We start from the raw sequence: 15,000 nt of genomic DNA on the forward strand, positions 1-15,000 counted from the left end.
AGTGTAATTTAATTTAGGTCATAATCTCCAGGGAGATATAATTTTTCAAAATCTGCATAACAAATAAAATTAATAAAGATATGGATTAAAGATATTTCTGAATAACAATTATACTCATAACCATCACAATGATAAATTATAGGTGAAAAAGGACAAGGATAATTAAAGTTAAATACAAATATGACAGAGGACTGAGTGGGATTAAGATGGGGGGTGGGCGAGGGGCAACTAGTCAACAGTTATACCTGTTGAGCAACCACGCAAAAACTTGATGATCTACAAACCCCAGAACATTCAACTGACAAGTTATTGACCCCACTGATTCATCTTACTCAACCATACATATAAAGAATCAAATATTTGTCCCATAGTAATATAACCCCCCCCCCTCCTCTCTCCCTCTCTCTCTTTTAATCAAAAAGAGAGAAAGAGGAGTTTCCCTACTGGGATAGGGTAGGAAACAATAAGAAACACTATGCACAACAGAAAAATGCAAAAAACACAAAATAGTGCATACTTGGCTGCAGGCTTTTTCTTAGAAGGTGTCGCACTCTTCACCTTGGGCTTCTTCTCAGGCTTGGGCTTGGGGGTAGCAGCAGCTGCTGTAGCTGCATTCAAAGGTAAACCTGTCACTGGGTTCACCTGAAACAAGAGTGTTGTGTTAATTTCCATATACTCTGTTAAATAGTGATATGCCCTTTATAAGAAATGGAAAGAAATAAAAAGAATATTAGAAAAAAAGCTAAATGTACATTAGTCAGAAGTCAGAAGTTTACCTTTGTAGGGTCAAGAGGAGTGCCTGGAGGTGCAACTGCTGGATCCATTAGGGCAGCCGGTGGGGCACCTGTGCCTGTGTCGACAGGTAAGGGTGCTCCATCTGGCCCAGTTGGAGTAACAGCTTTTTTAGCACGCGACTTTCTCCCTGTAGGGCTGTAAGAAAACATAAACAACTTTAATTCCGAGAGAGAGAGAGAGAGAGAGAGAGAGAGAGAGAGAGAGAGAGAGAGAGAGAGAGAGAGAGAGAGAGAGAGAGGAGAGAGAGAGAGAGAGAGAGAAAAGAGAAAGGGGAGATGAAAAAGCCTAGAAATACCAGAAAGAACACTTTTATTGCTGGAAGAAATATAAGTCTCCCTGTCTTACTGAAACCACACAATATCACACCTCACAAGGAACACTAAAACAGTGATGAGTACAACTTTTCTTTCTGAATTTTCAAACTGTAACACACAAGCTCATGTCCCAGGACTACACCATGCAACTTAATTATCTACTTCAATATAGAATAAGATGGTACATATATCATTATGTAAAATTTATTAGAACTCAAGACATATACAAGTCATCCATGAAATATGATTCACTTAAAATTACACACAAGGGAAAAAGTCCACAATATTCTCTTCAAAGTTAGTGGGTTAAGTCATAAACACTAGATATAATGGGATGAATGTTCTTCAAATTCAATACTAAGGTGTTATTTCTATATGCCATGGATTTTTACACGGAAAAGCTGCCTTTATTGTTCTACTAATGCACAACCGTATCTTAAAAGCAAGTTCAGATTCTCTAATGTGAAATATTTTTTGTAAATGCAAGCTGACTTTTGAAATCTCAAACTTGAGATCATGCAAAGAATAAGTAATACAACTATTGCTTTTGGACTGTCTTACACTACGTATAGTTTTTAGATAAGGCACTGTCAATTCCCTATATTAATATATGAATTATCAAGTAATTTGTGGTAAATCATGTTGCATTTCAATTTAACTGATATTCCAATTTTGGGACTACTTCAAAGAACAAATGGAAGGAAGGAAAAGGAAGGAAGGGAATGGTGAAATGAAAGAACAAGAATAAGAATTTTGCTGCATGTCAGTAAACTTCTGTATCTGCATGAACAGAAAAACTACTTTCAAAACTAAGGTTACTCTATGCATATTCAATTGACCAACACTTTGGGAGATGAGAAACTATAAGTCATTGAGAGATCCTCTTTATTATGTACAAATAAATGTATGCAAGTGTGTATATCTACCTTATATTTATCTGTATATATTTCTACCTATTTATGTTTAAATTTATATCTATATTTCTATCTATCTATCTATCTATGCACACACATATATGTAGGTATATGGCTGGGAATGTGTATGTGTGTGTGTATGTGCATCTCTCTCTCTCTATATATATATATACATGTAAGCAACTAAATATGTAAAAGACAAGATTACAATATGCTACAGAAGCATTCACGTGACCAAACAGGAGAGCCCACAATGGGCAGGTAAAAGAACTTCAAAGAAAGAGAATAATAATAAATTGGAAAGCATCCAGGGAAGAAGATAAACAAGGAAGAAATGAGTGACAGTTCCAACATATAATCAAGTATAGGAGTGTGGTTAAATGCAAAAGGCAACATTCTTTGAATAAGTGAACATATCAGTCTAGCTTTAAAATTTGAATTTGATTAAAATTCTCTAGACCCCCATAAGATATTACAGTAGAAAATGAAATCTTTACAACTCTCTGATTAATAAACGTTTCTGATGTTAAATACTTGGATTTTGACACTGAGTGAAAAGACAGGTATATCTGACCACCTGTGTGGCAAACCTTTGACAGATTCATGAGAATGCCACAATACCTTACAAATAAAGCCTACCTTTTCTTTGAATCTTTTGATGTCTTGTTTTCCTGGGGCTGACGAGACGGTCTGGGGGAGGGAGTACCGGGAAATAGTTATATCACCGGTACAACTCTTAATTCTACCAATCAGTGATAGCAACACCGTCAAGTGGCCAGCTTTTATTTTTTTGTTTTATTTTTTGGGGTGGGTACTTACAATATATATAAATACATATACATATTTTTTCTTTTAATTTTTGTGGATATGTCTGTCATACTATGTGTAGCAGCTTTCTTACAGAAAGTAGCTTTTTCCCTAACACAGACAACTAGTTTGACATATGAACATCTTCTAGAATGTGTACCTTTAGAGATAGTTGTTATATTTGTACACCTTGATGAAAACAAACCAAAGAACTTTCATGTGAAGCCACAATTTACCAACATAACATATTTAAAAGCAGCTTTCTTGAAATTTTAAGTTTTATTACTTTTCTAGATTTAATATTTGCAATAAAAAGTAATTCGGTTTCTTGCTATGGGTTTCATCAATACTTGTATACAGATTTTTTTTTTCCTGCAAACTTTGTCCCTTGCACAAGCTTTTTCTTATACATTTGTTTACATCTGTTTTACCTTGAACAAAAATTAGTGTACCACAAACATTACACCATCTATAGCATTCCATTAGGTGTCCCACAAGGATAAAGCATCTAAATTACAGTAAATTCCCTTCCAAAACCAACTAAAACAAATGTCCCCTCAAAATCAGGTGTGAAAATTGATGAATGGCATGAGCAAAGACTACACACTTACCTAACCCGCTTTGGCTTGGCCTCCTTGGGTTCCTTGGGCTTGGCAGATTCCTTCTTGCTCTTGGTCTCCTTCTTGGGCTTGGGCTCCTTAGGAGTCTTCGGAGTCTTGGGCGCCTTAGGTTTGGAGGCTTTCTTGCTCTTGCCTTTACTGCCATCGTCAGGAGGCTGCTGCTGCTGCTGGCAGGAGGAAATAACGAAACACTCATTAACTGTGCCATTCACAGCCTATACTAAACTATAATAACCAACTGAAGCTAATAATAAAAAACAATAACTTTTAATGCCTTTTGCGATTTTTAATATACCTGGGCATTAATGAAAGTGCAATGCTGAATTAAGTTTCTTAATGACCAACATCTTTTAATATACTCAATGATCGATCAAATATAGGGGACATGCTGCTCAAAAAGAAAGTGAATAAACAAATTTACCGTTCAACCAAGCCAAAGATTTTAATTTTTACAACACTGTTGAAGTGACAAGTCATATTGAAATTCAATAAATAAGGAAATGAAAATAAGGCCACTGTTGTGTACTGAATATTATCGCTGAGTAAAGATTAGTCCTCTAATAAATTCGTCTCCCCCTAGTATTGCGTTTAAAAATCAGTGCTGTAACCTAAGACTATATTTAATTTTTTATGATCATCACAATTTTTCCTGCAATCTCTGAGAGCACTTTTCTGCACTCAGTTCATTCAACCACCGTAGTGACGAGGAAATCTTCCAATGTCACACAGGAGCCATCCCAGCAACATCGAATTTACTCCGGACCGCCTAAATGGCAACACTAACAACACACGCGCAAGTTCTCGTTGCCAAGTCTCGGGGTCTTTCCCAAATCGGCTCGGCATCGGCTAATGGCCTTCGAATATTCGACATCAATAACTATCTGCTTGGAGAATATAGTCAACAATGCAAACTGGTACATGAAGATGATAAATTGAGAGGTCGATAAATAATGCAATAGTGAACTTGCGGCAACACAACGGGGTGAGCGACCAGCGACGCTCCATGCGTTCGCGCCGGCGAGAGATCGCCAATTTCACTTCAGAACCCCGTCATAATCTGGATGTGCGACTCCCAATACTTTGAAAAATGAAAATGCATCGACGGAAGATCTACGTCATACACGAGTACTGCCTCGAGAAGCAAATGTGTACGGAAAGAATCTGGGTTTAAGGGTTCCGAGACCAAAAGGTTTTTAGGCCGCAGTCGGAAGGGGCCAGGTGGCGGCGTAAGGCCCACGATGCCACGCAAGTAAATTTACTCGATGAGTTTCCTTGCATCGTCAGCGAGCGCCGTCGTCCCTCCCACAGAAGTCTGGTTCAAAATAAAACCTCTTCCCTGACCTCCCTCAAAGTATTGCTTTCTGCATGCTTACGTATGTGCGTGCAGGTATGCTTTTGCTCGTTTATCAACAGCTGGCCACTAAGTTCCTGCCGTGCATACTTCTAGTTAAAATAATTTTAAGTACTAATAGACAAATATAACTTTAAACCCTTTTTTCTTCTCGTTGGTATGGTAATGCTTTTTCCCAGGCCTTGTGTACCACGGATCTTAAATGTTTGCCTTGCAAAGTGTACTTTGCAAGGCAAAGTACACTTCGGCAATTCTGGTTATGAATTGCCGACTTAAAAAAAGAAACTTAACCTAACCTCCCATAATATACTATGCTGACCAATTTGATGATCTAACTTTCTAAATCAACAATGTTATATCTGCAGTACTCGCACAATTTATGACTGGGATGGCGAATTATTAGTAACATTTGTCAGGTGAAAACTGACATGCACGGTTATATGATGTTGACTTGTTGGAGAGTATAAGAAAGAGGAAAGGACAGGAAGAAGAGGTGGATCAGAAGGGGAAGTAGAGGAGGGAAGAGGAAAACGAAAAGGAGGCGACGAATTTCAAGCATAGCGCATTTGTGATTACAGAACCTTTGGTGAGATTGTGTGGGTGGTAGTGGTTAGCGTTGGGCGTTTCATGGTGGGCATCACAAGAGACGGTCTGCGGTTGACGGTTGGAGTGAAGCTGTTGTAGAGTCGGGCGCAAGAGGGCGTGTGTTCCTGGATTTCTGTTGTGGTATTTGCCTAGGTGACGATGCGGATACAGAAATATGAGGGGAGTGGGTAACCAGAAGACAGTGGGCTGAACCAGTTGCTATGAAGGTGGGTGACACGGGCACGCAAGTGTGACAGAAATGGATTGGGGAAGGAATGAGGCACGACGAAATCGACAGGAGATTCGCTAAAACCCCACGGCTGGGAAAAGAGCGATGACAAAAGGTATCGAAGTGTGAAGGAAGAGAAGGATGATGGCAAGGGGGTAGGTAAGGGTTGGGGTGTGGATAATATGAGTCAGGGTATTGATCTGAATTAAAATTTTTATTGATGCACCCTACTGCAAGGCCCCCACAACCCTGGCGGACCGGGATCACGCCCTGGTAATGGTACCCCGCTTGTCTGTTCCCCTCAACCCATGACCCCCGAATCACCACCCATTCCAACTGTCCTGCCACCACAACCCTTCCGTAAAACCGACTTATGTCCGCTTTTCTGCTCTCTCTCTCTCTCTCTCTCTCTCTCTCTCTCTCTCTCTCTCGCTCTCTCTCTCCGATGCCAAACTTTACTCACTTGGCAAGCTTCCGCCACTACTGTTTCCTTTGCTGCCAACGTTTACCCTTTTGGCAAGCTGCTTCCACCTCGGCCTCTTTTGTTGGCAAGTTTCATCACCCAGAGCTGTCTAATATCAGCAATGCCATTCACTACCATCTTTAAGTGGTAAGCTTCACCCTAGAATCTTTGTGATAAGCTCTAAGCTATACTGACAAACTCTATAAAACGATTCTCGATCTGAATGTCGATTTCTTCCTCCTATGTAGAGGTTACCTCAAACTACCGTGAATTTTGGCAGACGGCTACAACTGTCTGGTTATCACGAATTCCTACTAAAACAGGTTGGCAACATCTACCAACTTCTCATTCTGCCACACTAACCCTTTTTTTTTTTTTTTTGGGGGGGGGGGGGAGAGGCTTACAAAATATCTTTCACGTACTGATCCATGATTTGTTCGTTTGTTGTTGTAGTGGCCTTTTCTGAACACAAACCTTCAATCACCTGACTGAGGAAGATAATTTGGTTTACGCAATTGTCCACACCTGACTGCTACTCCCCCACATACACAGATGTTAGTGCAACATATGTCGACACAATATCCTTGTGATTTACTGTCCTGATTCGCAATATGATGAACATGTTCATGCACAATATATGATGTTCAAACATGAAAACTAGTCAAGGGGAGCCCTTTTTCTTAAAAAAACTAAAATGTCATTTAAGATATCCTTGTCTGCAAGTTAAACGAACATTCCTCTCTTTTGGAAAAGCTATGACGTGTTCGCATAATTCCAATCCCATTAGAAAGACGCAAGCAATGACTGCATGTTCACACATTGAGCAGAGACCACATATAAACAGCACAACGTCTACGTAATGCCTTCAAAAAGATGCAGATATTAGCGTACTGTGAACAAAATTACAATGACAGGTATTCACTGTCACAAAGAAACTGGCAGGAAAAATAACGAAATCCAGTTGCCAAGGCGAAAGCATTCTCTCTGAGGCAGTAGCTCGACATCTGTCTACTGTAAGGAAAAAGCTTTTACGTTCACACAGGTGTGTGTGTGTGGGAGCGAGGATGCGCCAAAGTGAAGGAGACGAAAGTGAAAAGGGAGAATGGAAGAGCAAGACAGAAGGAAGGAATGGGGAGAGAAGGAGGCGGGGAGGGAAGAGAGAGAGAGAGAGAGAGAGAGAGAGAGAGAGAGAGAGAGAGAGAGAGAGAGAGAGATGAAAGGAAGGTGAGAGAAAAAAAGGAAGGAAAGGAAGGGGAGAGAAAGAGAGGGACGAAAGGAAATGGAGAGAAAGAGAGGGAGTAAAGGAAGGAGAGAGAGAGAGAGAGAGAGAGAGAGAGAGAGAGAGAGAGAGAGAGAGAGAGGTAAAGGAAGGGGGAGGAGAGAGAGAAAGGGAGTAAAGGAAGGAGGAGGAGGAGGAGGAGGAGGAGGAGAGAGAGAGAGAGAGAGAGAGAGAGAGAGAGAGAGAGAGAGGAGAGAGAGAGAGAGAGAGAGAGAGGAAGGGAGGGGGAGAGAGAGAGGAAAGGAAGGGAGGGGGGGAGGAGGAGGAGGAAAGGAAGAGGAGGGGGGAGGAGGAGGAAAGGAAGAATGGAAGGAAGAAAGGAAGGAGAGAGGGGGGGAGGGAGAATGAGAGAGAGAGAGAGAGAGAGAGAGAGAGAGGAGAGAGAGAGAGAGAGAGAGAGAGAGAGAGAGAGAGAGAGAGAGAGAGAGAGAGAGAGAGAGAGAGAGAGAGAGAGAGAGAGAGAGAGAGAGAGAGAGAGAGAATGAAAAAGGAGAGAAGAAGAAAGGAAGAAAGAGAGAGAGAGAGGGCAGAGAGGGCGAGAAAGAGACAGTGAGAGAGAGTAGGAGGGAGGGAGGGAGGGAGGGAAGGAGGAAGGGAGAGTAGAGAGATAGAGAAATAGAGAGAGGGATGAGGGAGGTAGGGTGGAACCAGAGAGAGATAAAGGAGATAGACGGATATAGGAGAGACGGAGGGAGGGTAAAAGAGGGAGGAGGGTGTGAAGGAGAAACGAAGATAAGATTACAAAAGTGATGGTGGTGGCTATGATGATGGTAGTGAGGGCGACGACGACGACGAGGGCGGCAGGCTAAAGGCTTGCAAGTATTGATCGAGAGGGCCACACACAGCAGCAAGCCGAGGGGAGGAGTGGGGGGGGGGGCACAGGGGAGACGGGAGGAGGGAGAGATAGAGGGAAGGATGGTGCCGCGGCTGCTGCAAGTCACGTGATCACAAATATTCTCGTTCACTGACGAACGACTCTAACCGGTTCCTTCTAGTACCTGCCCTGGTCATCAAATGTATGTATAATATATGAAAAATAAAGGAAAACGTTAAAGAGAGAGAGGGAAAAAAATACTCAGGATATTTAGCAGACAGCTTGAGAAGCGCGCGAAGCCGACTACGCCACCCGTAGCTACGTGCGCAAGTCAAAACAAGGCCTACGAGACATCCTTGCGCCATTTCTTGGCGCCTCGCTTTTCTTCTGCTGGATGGAGCCATTTGCAACATTTACATCACGCAAAATCTTTCATTACCATATACCGCAAATATTCACGCAACGCTATTTCTTCTCTTTCTGTTACCAAATAGCTTCTGTTCGTATGTATGAGACCCCCCTACCGTCTTCACACACAAGATACCCAATTCTTCACATGCGAAGCTCCAGCGCTGTGCAAAGAAGGCCTCGCGCCATTACATGCAGCATCTTGGTTTTCATGCGCAAGACAATCCACCCCCGCAACATAAAATCTTCGTACAGCCTTTGGACCTGCATTATTCATAAATTTTCCACCATTATTTACTGTGCTTACAACAAGGCTATAGTGCCAATCACTAAAATACCTAACCCCATGATAGTAACCCCAATATTCACAAGAAGGGGAAGGAAGGGGGGAGGTGATCATGATGGATATGAAGAGAATATATAACTAAAACAAACAAAGGGGGTAATGCACAAACAGCAATAACTAGTAAGGAGCAACCATAAGAATAAGAAGATTCTAACTAGACTATACTGAAACCATATTTTTTCCTCTGTAAATCACCTAACTAGCCAAAGAAAACCATTGAAATTCAAAATAAAGGTAGAAAAAAAAGACGGACAGGGTGTTCAACAGAACAACCCCCGGTGTAAACCATGGTCGCCCTGCTGACCTGGTCACACGCCTGTCCTTCGCACGGCTTCCATTTCTCCCTTCTTACTCGCACTTTCATAATCTCAAAGTATGCCCTCTTCCTCTTCCTCATCTCTTCTTAATAGAGATCGATCGTGCGTTGCGATAACCAAAGATCGGAAGATGTAACGCAAATGCAAAATCATAATAGGGGGAAAGGGGAGGGATACAAAATAAAATACATGTTGCGTGTGCAGAGTAGAGGGCGGGGGGGGGGGGGGAGAGGAAAGGAGGGAAGAAGGGAGGGGTGGGTGTGGAGGAGGGGGTATCACCCAAAGGGCACGAGGCCACGTGGTACTTGCACACGCCAACACTCGGACTTCCAGCCTTATGCCCTTAACGAGACGGACCAGAATTCCGTGGGCAGGTCATGGTAGCTCACTCATCTTCCCCCATCAATGGAGGTGTGGTCAGTTCCACTCCGCTGCACACCACACATTATAGTTATTCCCGCGCCAAAACATTATTCCCGCCCGCCAGTCATGAGCAACATGGCAACCACGGTCTTGGGCCACAATCGTTTGCAACATGACGGACCACATCTAGGCGTACGCAAGCATGCGTAATGAGGACATCAAAGTATATCTAGGCCAGCCATGATACCACACCTGTTTTTCTCTTCAATTTCACTGCAATCTCAGAAAAAAACAATGGTGCTGAATTCTGCGAATTTCAACGTTAGCTTCGCAAACAGAAAGCTACCAGGAGCATTCTACGTGTCCAAGTACGTAACGCTGTTTACTAATTAGTGCAAACACATCTATCCTTGGTCATCCCAGTGCTCGTAGACGACCTCGATCAAGGTCTCTCGGTGTTAGACACCGCCCACTTAAATATATTAAACTTCAATGTATCATCTGCATAATCAAGGAGACGCAAGCGCGTGAAGTTCATGATAAACTTTAACAATATCATTGGTACGCATATTACAAAAGTCCTTGGGATGTAAACAATGGTTCAAACGCTGGATGACATTCGTTAATACATCATGCCTGCACTAAATCCCATCAAATTCGTAACGCACCAGGCTTCTCAAGTACGGTAAAATATTATCTATAGACAATAATCAAAATCAGATGCAGCATGTGGACTCTTACATTTCATCATAAAAGTTGCAACTCTTAGAAAAGAGACAATAGGTCTTTCTGCTCGATTAAATGCCCCACTTGGCATCAAGCAAAGATCCTTTAATGTGCAAAGGTGGTGGTGGGTGGGCTTGCCCGGGCCAGATGGTGAACCTGAACCCACAGAAGCGAGGCTCAGTTTATTACTACGACCAATCACTTGTCAAAATATCTATGGAGTCAGCAGCCATCGAGAAAGTTCAAATAATATGTGAAATTACCGCCCTTGGACGCATTAAAGCCAGCCATGAATAGAATTTCGACTTCCAAGATCGGGGTCGTGCGAGCGTCTTGTCCGCCCAGGAAAATGGCGGAACTGCTTCTCGGAGTCTTGCTCGTGTCTCGCACGGGCCCCGAGCTGTCTTTCTACTTCGGGATCTGTGCTCAACACAACAGGATCCTGCTGCGTGCACTTCACGCCCCTTCATTGTAGTGGGAATCAGGGAGGGCGACATCAGCAATCCATATGCGAGCCTGACCTTAAACTGCCATAACTTCTATCCGAATTCCTATCTTTGTATTCCGAATTTCCCCTAGCACTGACTCAGCCCCTGAGACGCAAGGTCTTTCCCTGCCACGCCCCTTTTCTCCCCTTAGCCTACACACCTCATCCTAAGACCGCGAGCGAGGGGCGGTGGTGTTTCCCCTACGCACATCCAGGCAGGCAGCCTTTGCCCGCTTCCTTAGCCCAAGTAGCCTCGGTGGGCCACAAATCAATACTCTTCTCTTCTGGCCGCCCCAGCACCCGCCCGCCGCCCGCCCGCCCGCCTGCCGCCCCATAAGCCACCACCACACGTCCTTACTAACTCACAATCGCACCATTCTTTTTCCGTCCGTCCAGCACGCACTCGCTCTCCATGGACCAACTCCTCCGCCCCCAGAGCATCGTATCTTAGCCCCCTGCTCTCCCCTTCGGTCGTCATTGCGATCATTAAGACGCAGACACCAGCACCCACGCACTGTCGCCTCTCCGGTCCCATTTTCACCCATCGGCACAAGTTCTCCCCTCAGCCGCCTTACTTGCCCTTGCCACGCACAAGCACTCTCCCTCTGGAGGCCTTTCCTCATGTGCATATTGTCTTCAGATAAGTTCTCCCCCAGCTTCCATCCCTCCTATCCTACAACAAACCGGTCCTTTCCTTAACACCGACCCTTCTTACACCAAGCAGCATGTCTTCTTGGACAATCCTTCCTTAGTCATTCTCAGATTCATCTACCCGACTCACACTTCCAGTCCCGCATAAAACACATTTCACTTGCTGTTGGAATTATTGCTAAAACTATCGGACGTGCAACAGCCTTCTCCGAAATCAAAGAGCACTTCAAATTAACTAAGAATTTCTGACGTCTAAGATTCAAGGCCCTCTTCTCCATACCAAGACGATTGAATCGGTGCCCTTACGGCAAATCCAGTCGAAATTATTGCCTTTTAAGTTGAAAAAAGAAAAATATACAGAAGATTCTTCGTGAGCCCGATGATCATATGACGGAAAACCGGTATACAGAAGACTTTAATAAGAATTAAAATTCAACGCTGCCGCATTGTACAGGGGCATCAAAAATCCTGGCCCTCCCGATTCACCCAGATATGACATGTAGACAACAGCATCCAATATTTATTTAAAGCTAAGAAATGACTGAGCGCCACAGCTTAAATCCCATGATACATTTGACATTACTGGATCCCTATCCGCTCCCCGCAAGTAGCAGTATCCCTTCACAGGAACAGGTCACAAACTCATCACCCAACCCGATGCCACTTCAAGTGAGGCCGCAGCGCGTGCCCCACTCCGACCCGTCCACGAGAACAACACGAGATTGCATCACCAACACAGTCATCCCGTCTCCCCTCATCACCCTACCCAGCAACACGAACAGCGCCAGGACGGCAGTACTGACCGTCAGGACCTCGTCCAACCCTACTAACCCCATTCTGCAGGCCTGTGTTTACGGGCACGGGGGCTGCTGCACGGCGGCGGGAACGCCCGGTCTATGAGCGGCAATCACGAGACAACACCTGTCTCGCTTTCCCTGCTCCTCGGCTACTAAGCCTGCGAAGTCAAACGGCGTGCGAAGGGCCATCGAGAGGTGTCGGCGTAGGTGGGCGGCACGAAAACACACCGTTTCGAAAACACGTGTATCCACGTTTTCTTCTTCCCCCCCATCCCCCCACCCCCGCCCCTCCCTCCCAATGGCATGTCAGCTTGTGCCATGACTTGCAAGAATCGCCCTTCATGTCATGGGCAATGGTTATGTCGCGCTGACACGTTAGCCGAAGTCAATGGAATATCCAGCCCCGAGCCAAGAGACAAACGGAAGCGGCTGTGCGTCATGCTGGCCTCGTTAGGCAACACATCCACTGCCGTTTCACTGCTGCCGGAGAGGACAGACAATCGGGAAGATGGATTCAGCTAAGCCTCAACGGGAGCACATTCCGCTGTTTATATGAAGCGCACAACAATTCCACAAAGTTTCCGTTATGACTACGTGCATGCTCGCGCTAAGAGGAGCTGGCAGGGTAGAGGAGAAAGGAGGGGTGGCGAGGGGAGGGAAGGGAGGAGCAGCAGCAGCGGTGGGATGGCGGGAGCGTGGCTTGCTGTTATCTTCTCTCGGCCGGCGGCCGGCTGTTCGGCTGGCCCTCTTGCCTCTGATCTCCACCTCGCCGCTTGCATCATCCATGGGGGGGGGGGGGGGGGCACAGGCCGTTCCCGTTGTCACTTCTACTAAAGGCTTAACATCTGCACCATCGGCACCGTGCGAGGTCTGCGCTCGCCTGCCAACTCTTCACACCGGCACACTCATCATGCCAGGCGACATTGTTCCTTGTGAACATAGCCCGCAAGAGCTAGAGCCTCACCCAAGCCTGAACCCTGCATCCGTTACGGCCGAGAGACCATGGGAGAGAGAACCTAGATGCGGGTGTCCAGAAGGGCGAGAGTGGCGTGCGGGACGCTCGCTAACGGTTAGGTATGCAGCAGTCAGCCGTACATCACACTCACCACGCCGCCACCATGTGCTTTACTCCAGGTGCTCCTCACTCACCCTCCCCGCTCCCCATTCACACTGACGCATAAACGCACGCATGCACGCACGCACACACAAACGTATACACAAGCACGTGTTCGAGTCAACATCAATGAATATTGCCCTTTCGCGGGTCTGCACTACGCCACGGTACGCTCGGCTTACTACTTTTTGCTGGTGAACATTTCGCTTGATCTCCATTTGGGGCGAACGCTGCGAGCATACAACAACTTGGTCCCCTTTATACATTAAAACAAGTCCGTCCCATACATATCTGAAAATACATGTAAACTGCATCCTTTCATTTACGGACCCTGGTTCATTCATAATATTAACTATTAAGTGCAAATAAAAACAAGTGGATGTATCTATATTCATGCAGTTTGCGTGGTTCGAACCTATCAACTAACGACACTTTTAATAGCTGTCCAATTCGGACTGCACGCGAGCAGGCTCGCAAAGTTTCCTATTCCTTCCGGCTTTGCGAGGCAACGAAGAGCAATCCCCGGCGCGCCTGGACTCTGCTCGGGCCGGATCGAGGAGATGCAGTAGCGCATACACGGCGTCACACCCACCCCTGCCTTGACGCTCAGCTGACCACCGTGGGGGGTAGGGGTGGAGGTGGGGAGGCGGGGGTTCCTCTGTGCTCGACCATCGCGCTAAAACCTCTCACGCAACTCCGCCGTGTATGACAGAGTAATGATATTAATTACGGATGTAGTAGGTACTCACATTGAACATCCCCTGCTGTTGTTGTTGCATGAATTGCTGTTGCTGTTGCGACTGTTGTTGCTGCAAGTGATTTATCCTCTGCTGCATTTCTTGAATCTGCGAGAGAAAGGGAGAGCGGTTAAACAAGCGAAGTTCCACGAGCAACGACCGGGCATCGGTGCCTCGGCACGAGGGGCCAGCGCCCTGCACCGGTCGGCCATGAAGCAGGGCAAACCTTTATCACTTAGTATTCGACCGCCTGCTCTGCTAAGGTTTACGATCCGTGACTTGGGCTTCAAGAGGAAAACACACACACACACACACACAAAAAGTCGATCCCAGAGCAAGTAATTGGTATGCATAAGAGTCTCTCAACTAACTTAACGGTATCTTAGGAATTTGCTTCCAGCGATATGCACTATCAAAAAAGTCTTTGCGTATGCTAGTAAAATGTTTTAATGTTCATTCATCCGAACCAAAAAAACTACATCCGAGTGAACATGCATTACCCCAACGTACCATTAGATTGTATGTGCATGTATGTATTTGTGCATATCTATCAATAAAATATACGACATATGTACATAAATTGATGTGTAAATAAACACGTACACAGACACACATAGGCACTATATGTACATGTGTGTGTGTGTGTGTGTGTGTGTGTGTGTGTGTGTGTGTGTGTGTGTGTGTGTGTGTGTGTGTGTGTGTATGTGTGTATGTGTGCGCGTGCGTGCTTGCGTGTGTGTAATATATATGTATACTTTATATATATATATATATATATATATATATATATATAAATTTATATATACATATATATGCATATATATACATGTATATATGTATAAATATATGTATATTTGTATATGTATATATTTATATACATTAT

At 44.7% G+C, this 15,000-nt stretch overlaps 1 protein-coding gene across 1 annotated transcript in view; it reads right to left on the reverse strand.

Moving 5' to 3' along the window:
- The window catches only part of LOC119578830 (chromodomain-helicase-DNA-binding protein 7-like), a gene marked incomplete at its 5' end in the record, with an annotated part of 34,207 nt that extends 19,982 nt beyond the window's left edge, over positions 1-14,225 (reverse strand). Inside the window, 5 exon segments of the mRNA XM_037926464.1 lie at positions 518-642; positions 777-930; positions 2,663-2,713; positions 3,442-3,617; positions 14,130-14,225. Of these exon segments, the coding sequence (XP_037782392.1) occupies positions 518-642; positions 777-930; positions 2,663-2,713; positions 3,442-3,617; positions 14,130-14,225 (602 nt within the window).
- Positions 14,226-15,000: the final 775 nt, after the last annotated feature.

Source organism: Penaeus monodon, chromosome 11 (genome assembly GCF_015228065.2).
Source record: "Penaeus monodon isolate SGIC_2016 chromosome 11, NSTDA_Pmon_1, whole genome shotgun sequence".
Taxonomy (NCBI): Eukaryota; Metazoa; Arthropoda; class Malacostraca; order Decapoda; family Penaeidae; genus Penaeus; species Penaeus monodon.